General features: G+C 41.8%; 1 protein-coding gene across 5 annotated transcripts in view; it reads right to left on the bottom strand.

Moving 5' to 3' along the window:
- Positions 1-849: 849 nt before the first annotated feature.
- cdh4 (cadherin 4, type 1, R-cadherin (retinal)) overlaps positions 850-10,352 on the bottom strand; it is a 197,830-nt gene continuing 188,327 nt past the window's right edge. For 4 of the 5 annotated variants that reach the window (XM_071493884.1, XM_071493886.1, XM_071493885.1 and 1 more), the window contains 6 exons: positions 7,496-7,732; positions 6,475-6,708; positions 6,192-6,331; positions 3,267-3,431; positions 2,565-2,757; positions 850-2,032 (listed from right to left, as the gene is read on the bottom strand). In XM_071493884.1, coding sequence (XP_071349985.1) covers positions 1,839-2,032; positions 2,565-2,757; positions 3,267-3,431; positions 6,192-6,331; positions 6,475-6,708; positions 7,496-7,732 — 1,163 coding nt within the window. In that variant the 3' untranslated portion in view covers positions 850-1,838. Of the gene's footprint in view, positions 2,758-3,266; positions 3,432-6,191; positions 6,332-6,474; positions 6,709-7,495; positions 7,733-10,352 lie in introns of all 5 variants that reach the window. The other variant, XM_071493889.1, reaches the window with a different exon arrangement.

Raw genomic sequence — 10,352 nt, 5'->3', positions numbered from 1 at the left:
CTCTGCTTTCTCTCTGGGTGTCTCATTAAAGGCGCTCCATCTAATGAGATTACGCCGTGGGGATTAATGGTGTGGCTAATTGATAGACACACAGCCGGAGAGGATTAAAACCCTTTAAGTCCCCAGCGGGTTTTTTTGGCACTTCAGCTGACTAATTGAAATCACAGGATTGGACACAAATATAGTTCCTGACCCCATACACTGCTGTAATGCTTCTCGGACTGAGATGCAATAAAAGAACGAATTGTGGGTATCTTATTAGAAAAATGAAGCCATATCCAAACAATGGGGTCAAAGATTAACTGTGTAAATCCAAAGGGAGCCTGTTCCGCTTCAGGACTCTTAAAAATACATTATTCCTTTGTAAAAAGTAAAGAAGCTACAATGATTCAGTACACAAATGCAAGCCAATCATTTCATGAACAAATACAGATGGAAGCGCATTGAATATAAAGCCACTGTGTGTTTAATTATTATGTTATTATGGCATATTTAAAATTATTCTGATGTTGTAAGTGTTTGTAGAAACGATCTTGGTGAAAAGTGACGCAGTTGTTTTCAGCCCATTTATCACCAGCACTGCTGTCTGTCACACACAGTGCATTTCTTTTCCCTTGGTACTGCAGCGTGCAAATGTCAGAAATGGTTAAATCCAACACACAGTGGCTTTGAGTCTAAGTTAGCTGACATAAAGGTGCAATAAATAATGATCTCAAAAACGAACTGATGGAGGCCCGGTGTAATTTAAAACTTCGAGTAGGCGAGTTATATTTAGAAATCGTTGAACCAACCCAGCCATGAAGACCTGATGATGATGCAGGCAGGGAATATTGAGAAAAAGATGGCACATTTTCAAAACATGTCTTGTTTATTTTCTAAAGCACACATCCAGTATCTAGATGAATGAGTAAAAGAATTCCAATACACTGAATAATAGAACAACTATCAGCAGGCATGGCTAATGAACCTTCCACCGCCCTGAGGCCAGAGGCCAACAGGAGGAACACATCTGTCAGACAATACAGAGTGAGAGGTGAAGGCTGTGTTTTATATATAAAAGGAGTGTAACAGCGTTTTCAGAAATGAAAAAATATAGGAAAACTGAAATAGAAAATGTACAAGCAGGCATCTTAAAAAAATTGAATTATGCTTCAACAGAAGACAATGAAACAAAACTATCCACATTTTAAAAATGAACAGGCCAAAAATCCCCTAAGCCCAATGAAGAGCCAGAGAAAGAGAGCAGCAACGTTTATGTCATCAATACTTCAAAAATAGGTATCTTACAGGATTTTTATTTTCTCAGTGTCTTTATACAGAGTATATTCATATAGTTTCTGCTGACTATTTTCACATTCTCACCACATAGTAACAAGTGCTTTGAGTAAAACATTTTGAAAAAAAAAAATCATGCACCTTTTCATTGTTTTGTTGGCCTATAAAAAACGGGAATGTTCAAGGCGACAAAAAAATCTTTCTCAAATGCCTTTGTTCTTGGTCATTTTAAGTTCCACTGTCTTACACTGTCTGCCTAATCAGATCATGCCTACATAAGCTTTACACTGTGGAGAAAGCAACACAAAACCGTACATGGCAGGCAAGCGTCTCAACATAAAGGCTCCTAAACTCATGAGTCCACAGAGGAAAGGCAGGCATTCTCCACTAAATTAGAAAACCCCCACATATATAAAAATGGTCTCACACAATGTCAGTGTGTTGCTGTAGTTGAGTTAACAGGTGATGCTTATCAGAGTCAAACTGAGCAGGTCCTTGGAGAAGAGGGTTGCCTTCACCCAAAACAACTCTTACTGGCTTCTTTTAGGCCATAATTCATTGGGTTATGATGTCCAATAGTCTGCCCTGGTTGTGTCCTTCCCTCCTGGGACTGGCTGCTGGGGTTGTTCATCTGCACCACTGTGAGGGGGAGAGGAGAGTGACAGGCAGGGCTGGTTTGAGGAGCGCAGGGGGCCGACGAGAGAACGTGCCTCCACTGTACTGCACAAATGGCAACCGATCCTGAGATAGCAGGAGTCTGATACAAAAACACACCACAAAAGGCACTTTATAAAATGACAGTGCTTCTGTTCTAAGGAAATTCAAGTTGACAGTGAAAGAGAGAGTCAGAGAGCGTCTTCCCAAAAAACATTCTCTTCAGCGTGAGACTAAAGCAAGAGATGGTTTTGTTTTAACAATCAATCAAAGCACAAATTCACTAATTGTGTCTCTCACGACCGCCTTGATTTGTCCCCAGAGAGTTCCGGGTCCAGCAAGGTGAGACAACAACAGAAAGAAAAAAAACATCACACTACAAACTCGCCACTAAAAAATATAAAGCCAGAATACAGTTGCGTTGCAGCGGAATTCATGTCTGCAGGCTTGGTCGCTGTGAGCAAACTAACATAGCCCATGTAAGGGTCCATTCCTCACACGTCTACCATGGAGCCTGTGTCATGTTCTTGGCCCCTGACTGGGGTTTCCAGGAGCACCCATCCATCTGACCCTGCCTCTCCCGACCCCCGTCGCAGCCCCGCCCAGCCCCCTGCTCCACTCTCAGTCATCGTCACCTCCTCCATAGAGGTCAGCCAGCTTCTTGAAGCGAGGGCCCCAGTCATTGAGGTAGTCGTAGTCCTGGTCCCCTGAGCTGGTGGAGTTGAGCGAGCTGACGGAGCCAGCAGTTGAACCGCTGCCCTCGTAGTCAAACACCAGCAGAGAGTCGTAGGGAGGAGCTGTGGGGTCGTTGTCTGCCGCCCTCAGACCCTGGAGACACAAAGACAGGAAAAACAGAACAGAGAAAATCTTCAACCCCCACTCTGAGTTACAGGACAGTACTTCCTGTTCTAGGTGGTCAGACCTACTGGTCCAGTCAAACTGGAGTCAGGCCAGTTACTGTGCTTCACCAACAATGTAATGGAGCTGTTGATTTTTCACAGCAGACAGTGCCAGACTGTAAATGTTGCAGTAAGCTTTGTCTAATCTGGCTCATTCACCCATCAGAATGCTTTTTTCTGAGCCAGACATCGAGCTCTAAAAAGTGGCCAAATACAGTATTTCCAGCAGTGTCCCTGCTGACAGGAATACGATTCTGGAGAAAACAGAGTGAATCTATGTACATCTCTCTTAAAATATTCAAAGATAATCAATTCTGGTGATTGACGATCCAAAACACCTCAGTGTAACAGCCTGTGATCATCTGCTGGACTGTGTAGCTTAAAAACTGAAACAGTTAATGAAAAACCAAAACATTTTTCCTCTGCTCTCCTGCTTACATCGTTGATGAAATCTCCTATGTCTCCAGGGTGGGGCAGACTGGGTCTGACTGGGTACTGCGACTCAGTGATCACAGGCCTCTCGTCCACCCTGCGCACCCCCGTCGGCTTATTGATGATGTGGTCCAGAGACTCGGGCTGCTGCAGCTGGCTCAGGTCATAGTCCTGGATGAAGGCCATGGGGGGAAAGCTGAGAGTCAGTGTGATTATCATCATCCTCATTATGTAAATATCACCTGTTTCACACCTGTTTCTCTAACTGCAGAGGTCGAGACTGTGATGTGGCTCAGTTTTCACAGTGGAATTTATTTTCTGGTCAGGTCTCACTGTTCATCCTCACAGTCGCACACACTTTAATGTGTGTTCCTGTTAAATCTGCAAAGGCTGGACTGACCTGCTGTGAAGTCTGTGCTACAGGACTTTCAAAAAACATTTGAGCTCCTTTGTAAATGTGCACTGCTGCAGACTTTAGCTGTGTCCCAAATCCATGTTACATACTAACTCTACACCTAAGTGTAAAGTCTTAGCAGCTAGACATACTAACAGGAAACAACACAATGTCTGTGACGCCAGGTGTCCATCAAACTGCCAGTTCAACTTTACAAACACAAAGCAAATCGTCTTTCATCAGACTGATTACACATTTCTGTTTTCCCAACACCCACAAGTCTTTTCTATTTCTTTCAAGCTATGAGTAGCTCCTCCCTTTCCTTTGTGCATTACATTGTGGGAGAATGGAGTCCATCAAAAGCACATTCAAAAACAGACATCAACCATATTTAGTACATGAGTTTACTTTTTTATTCATATGTTCTGTCCCCTTCACAGAGTGAACATGCTTCATACAAGAAACCTAGTATGTGGTGTGGATTTGGGACATGCTGTTAGTAGTTGTAGTGCTGTAATGTGAAAAACAAGCCTGAAATGACAAAAAACACTGAAATAGTTGTGGTTTATATTTGTGGTTAATATTACTGATAATATACTGAAAACTGTAAGTTATTATTCAATTCTTATGCAGACAAATGACACCACATTTTAGTTAAGACAAAAGGAAACATGAGCTTCATATTTTACTGTCACATTGCTCTTAAAGCTTGTGGAGCTCTTGCACAATATGCGTCACTCATCAATGTGCTCTCTCTCTCTCTCTCTCCTGCTCTCTCAGGAACACACACACGCTGTTGTTCAATCTACATTTATTGCTGATTTCTGTTAGTCTGAACTAAATGGTAAATAAAAGACAACCAGTGCTTTTAATACAAATCTATTGTTTTCACTTGTTGGTTTTATCTATTTTTCTATTTTTCAGATGTTCAACCATATGCTGTAAATAAATGGAGCAGGTTGTTGACTAACAGCTCTCCCGCAGCTGATCAATACACGCAGCTACTGAATCCTCAAGCAGATGAGTGAAAATATGCTTATATGCACTGCAGCCATGTGATGTCAGTGTGTGTAGATGTGCTAGATACCGTGTGTGTGTGGGTGTTGAAAACGGCAGGTATCAAAAAGGGCATAATTAGTAACACATTTCTGAATTAATCAAAGATGTTTGAGCTCATTATTATTGGTTTTATTCATTAACATTTAGTAAGTATGTATGTGGTGTGCAAAAGGTGTATAACTTAAAAAAAAGTTTTTCAGCAGCATTTCTGAGCAGAGAAAAGGCTCATCGTACGAAAAGAGCTGCAGCCATGGAATTGAAGCCAAGCAGGGTTTCAGCCCCAGTACCTGTTGGAGGGCAGAGGGCAGATTGCTGCCTGAAAACACACTCTCACTCTCTTTTAGAAAAATATGTTCTCACTCGCTTGCCAAGTCAGGTTCACAGCTAATTTTGAAACTGTGGCACTAATTTTATGGAGTATTATTTTATTAACTTGAAGGATCTAATTACTGAGCTTTGAATGAGGAAAGCATCAGCAGCATCACAGATTCACAGCAATAATCAGCAGGTCGAAATTTTCCTAATACAAATATCTGGCGGGTTCATGGTGACATAAGATTGAACTGCTCAGAAAATGTTACTGCTGTGTTTCAAAAGGCCAGCTTATGTTAACTCAGGAAGTCCTTCACAGTGAGTGGGAAACTTTAAAATGTCTGGCTCTTTAAGTGGTTTGACTCCTGACTAATTAGACAATGTTTTAGAGGAAAGAACCAGGAGGAGAGTTCAAAATACAAAACATAAGCCAAGAAACTAAACAAGCGGCTGTGAAACGTGCCCCTCACATGTGATGCTTGTTTCTGACGTATGGGCTGTAATTCCCACATAACTGTAGAGGTCATCTCATCCCCATTGCCTGTTTCATTCTTGTTTTCTGTTGCATCACTTATGGTTGGCTTTTTTTCTTGAGTGTGGAGGCACAACACTCTGAACATTTTTCTGCAACTGTTTCGATAATTGTTTCGTTTTTGTTTTTTAAGTAACACTGCTGAACATTTTCTGGCTCCAGCTTCTCAGATGTTACAATTACCAAACTGCTTTTCTTCGTCATATCTGATAGTTCACTGAATATTTTTGGGATTTGATGGCTGATGGTCAATACATCACTTTCACCTGTGGGAAATTATAATTTGTATTTCTCACTATTTTCTGACAATTCATTTACAAACTCCTATTGATTAATCAGAAAACAATTGGCGGGTTAATCAATAATTAACAGTCATTAGCTGAAGTTGTAATTAACTGAACAATTTTATCAAACACATTCATAGCTAAGTGGGCTCCTGAGCTGCTGTACATGAATGCCTCTTGGAATATGTATTAGGTTGAGTTAGTTAATTTTTGCTACTTTTAACCTTTATGGGATTTAATAAAATGATCTATTCTATCTATCAGTTCTTTACCCTCTGTATGAGACAGTAAATACCACAGGATGCTGCTGCTGGTCAACATGACTTTGGTACAGAATATTTACTGGATACCTGGTCCTCCTCTCCTCCTCCCTCCTCATCGTATTTAAGGATGTTGTCTCTGACATCGTCCTCAGGGTCGATCAGCAGGGGCTTCGCCTGCCGCTCCTTCTCTCTGCGCTTCATCCACACCACAAACAGCAGAACCATGCCTGTGAGAACAAGAAACGATTTAAAGTCATCACAAGCAGACACAAGATTTGGTTTAAGAGCAGGACTAAATTTTGCCATTTTCATGATGTATAGTACAAACAAATAAACCGATCCAGTCGTGTTGAGGTTTGACTGCACTCACTGAGCAGCACGATGATGCAGATGAGTATGGCGATGATGGCTCCAGTGCCGAGGCCGGCAGCTGCTACGGCCCCTGTGGCGCTGCAGTCCCCATTATCATCACAGGGACAAACTTTGACTCTGATCACAGAGCGGTTGGACAGAGGAGGGTTCCCCGAGTCAGACACGATGATGGGGATCTCGTACACACCTGGGTCCAGGTAAGGGATTCTTAGCCTGAGCTGAGCATAGTCACCTGGAGTGTGGGAGTGAGGTCGTATCGTGATGGAAGAGTAGAGAGTGAAGAAACATTAACAGATGGAGGGCAGTGAGTAGGAGGGAAAAAGACACAGAGGAGGAGGAGGAGGAGGAGGAGGAGAAGAAGAAGGGGAAAACAAGATTAGACAGTGTATTGCAGAGAAATTACATTTTGTTTACTGCAGGATATCATGTCCTCGTGCGTAGGTATGAGTGAATGACACACCAAATAAAAGCTGCAACCAAACAAACTGTCAGCAATCATTCTGACATGTGTGTATGCAAGGAGGCACTAAAAAGAAAAAATAATGTGTAACCTTCAGCATCTATCACTCAGTCAAGCTAAGACAAGAGCCTCGATGGGAGAGGAATCCAGGTATATGATCAGATTTGTCCTCAAGACAACTGCTGTGATACATCCATCTGGGTGGATTTGGTGACAGATTGGTTGCTCCGGGGACAGAGAGATGAATGGATCTCATTTATCACAGACGCGAGATGATACGTCAGCACTGGATGGCACCCGTGTCTCTCACTGTGAGCTTTGTGAGACATTTTGTTAAACTTGGACTTCTCTCACAGCTTACAGCGATCGCCGGTCCCCCGACTGATGTTGCCAGTTATTCTGCAGAGGGGTTTTGCATCCCATCTGTTTAATGTATGGTTTAATTCAGCTTGGGATATTGAATGGTCATATGCCATCCTCCATACCTCCTACATTTTACATCACATGGGTACATTTCCTCACTTCTAGCTGTATTAAAGACAGTACAGCATTTAGTTACCACTCAGCCTGGAGATGGTCCAGTTGCGGCGAACGCTGGCGGGAAAAGAAGGCAGCTCAAAGACAAAGGGCCCCACGTTGGGGTCGGCGTCAGCGTCCGATGCTGTGATGTTGATCCTGGAGTTGGGGCGCGCACGCTCGCATACCTGGGCCTCCCGGGGTATCAGCACTGGAGCGTTGTCGTTCACGTCGATCAGGTAGATCTGAAGGGTTCCTGTCCCACTGGCTTGAGGCGAACCTGACAGGAGGTGAGAGGAAAGAGAGAAGGAGGAGATGGTGAGATAATGCTAACAGTCGGGAGAAGTGATGAGTGGTTAGGCAGAGGAGTGAAAATGAAATGACTGGAGATGGAGCAAGAAGCAGGAAGCGGGGAGTGTGATGAGAAAGCTACAGAAGAATGCAAAACAATACTTCCATGTCAGTGACATTTTTCCAATTGATTCATGTGTAGGAGTGAGAAAATGAGGCGTACAAGCTGGGAATAAAAAATGTTTTGTTTACTGAGTAGCTGAAAGTGGAGGAACAATACTGTATACATTTGTAGTGCAGCACCCAAACAAAACAGCCAGAACAAATGAAAAGACACATAATGTTTCAGCCCTTGTGTTCAGAACTGGCTGCTTTCTGAAAAGGCTGAGACGAGACTCATATTGGAGGGGACAACGCTCACATAAAGATTGCTGTTATCTGCACTCTGCAAAGCTACTGGGAAAAGAAAAAAACACTAACCTTTCACTGCATCCAGCAACATATGGACTGCCAGACCAGAACCAAATCAGGTTCAAGGAGACACATTTGTGATGTTTTGTGCACTTTTAAGAGCAAAACCTTTAATGTGGTTCGATTAGAGCAGACACAGTAACTGAACTGCACTTATACTGACTCATAAATGTTGTTCCTCTGCTGCTGTTTCCACTGATGCTGTTCAACACGGTGCTGGGAATGAGCACCTCATTGTTTTTTAAGTGCACCACTTGCTTTCAAAAAGCAACATTAAGACAAAGTTGTTTTGCTGGTCTGTTTTCAGTCAGTGCACCTTGAGACTGACCAGCAAAAGCAGTGAAAACATTTGTAATGAGGCTGAACTACAGTGCAAGTTAAATATCTAACCCCTGGACTCTGACTTCTGAGACAATATCTGTTTAAAATTGCATATATCAATCATCTAATTGTTTTTTTTGATTAAAGGCAGAAAACACATTTTCTCAATCAGTTTGTTACTCTGAGCAGCTGGTGGAGTTATTTCACACATGAGATAATCTCTGCTGTTTTGTTTCTGCTCATCTCAGTGGTTTCAAGTTGGAAAAAAGTGATGTCATGTATTTTCATGCACCAGTCACACTTAAACAATATTTGAATCAACAGTGAAAACAGTGACAATTGGAATAAACATATAGGTAGAGTTACAATTATGACTATGATCAAGACTCCAAGATGATTTAAAAAAAAAACAGAACATAACTGGAGTCAGTTTTAACTGATTGGACTTTTTTGAAACAATGAGTTTACTCAAGAACTGTACTTAAGTACAGACTCAAGGTGCTTGTGCTTTACTTTAACAGTCTAATATTTCTAATTATAATCCATTTAATTGTACTATTGACCCCACTACACTCATTTTACCCCACTAGCTACTAGTTACTTTACAATCCCAGCTGACCGTATGCTATACAGCCATATACATAGCAATATATAAAGAATTAGCTACACTTCAACCAGTTAAAGCAGTAGGGTTTGGTTATATGGGTAAAATCAATACCATGACATAATCACATGTGAAATAATCAAATGTTCAGTGTAATAAACTGTGTTCCACTGTGCATTTATCTGACAAACTTCTATACACACGTATGTAAATCCACAACTTCAGTAGTTTGATTAAAATGAATAACTCATCTCGTGGTGCGAAAGCAAAATAAGTTCATGTATTTTGTCACAATAAGATTCCACACAAACTTGATCAAGAAAAATACTGAATTAATACATAACATTACATTACGACTCCAAACTACAGATGAAGAAAATATGTGCGCTGCTCTGTTGAACAAACAGACTGCAGTGATATATTGTGGCCTTGATATTCAGTTGACAACCCCCTGCACACAGACTGTCAGCAAGCTGGACTAAATTACTGCAGCGCAGCACAGATAGTTCACCGCAGTAGCTCATCAGTGTTGTATTTCAACTTCTTTCCCTCTATCAGACAGTAACTTGGTGCATCAACTATGTAAAGGTCTGTTGCCCTGGGTCCCAAGGCCCATCGACCATCTTGTCGGTTATGATTGGCTGGGTGCTTTGTTGCTTCTTACGCTTCGCTTGAATAGAATAAGTAAAGAGAATTTCAATCAAAGTGGAATATATCCCCTTGTTGACACTGGGCTCCAGAATCAATAGGCAGTCAACACTTTCAGCTTAAGTTGGTGTGCTTCAGGGCAACCAATCCCTCATTTCTCACTGGAGTAAAAACACCTGGGTCCCACCTACTTACACAGAGAGCAAGCACATCTATTTGTTGTGCTTTAGTTCTTTAGCTGGGTACACTGTTACAGTTTCTGAGGCTGATACGCAAGACCCTCATTGACAGATATTATTCTTAGTGTTTTCTACAGGGAGACAGGTCATTGCCCGTCGGTGCATACTTATGTACAGTATACTGCATACGGTACAGTATATAAACAAACCATTCCAGTCACTTACAGTTCACCCACACTACAAGGCAGGAAAGTAGCAAACAACTTTATTTCAACTTTATTTATCTATTTGAGCTAAATGCTCTTTTTAATATGCTAACATGCGCACAGTGGCAATGCTAACGTGATGATGTTTGGCAAACATGTTTTAGTTTAGTGTGTGAGCGC

The sequence above is a fragment of the Trachinotus anak genome, unplaced genomic scaffold (assembly GCF_046630095.1).
Source record: "Trachinotus anak isolate AG129_WGS33_773 ecotype Australia unplaced genomic scaffold, CSIRO_AGI_Tana_v1 ptg000013l, whole genome shotgun sequence".
Classification (NCBI taxonomy): domain Eukaryota; kingdom Metazoa; phylum Chordata; class Actinopteri; order Carangiformes; family Carangidae; genus Trachinotus; species Trachinotus anak.
This window is presented reverse-complemented; position numbering and strand designations above follow the sequence as displayed.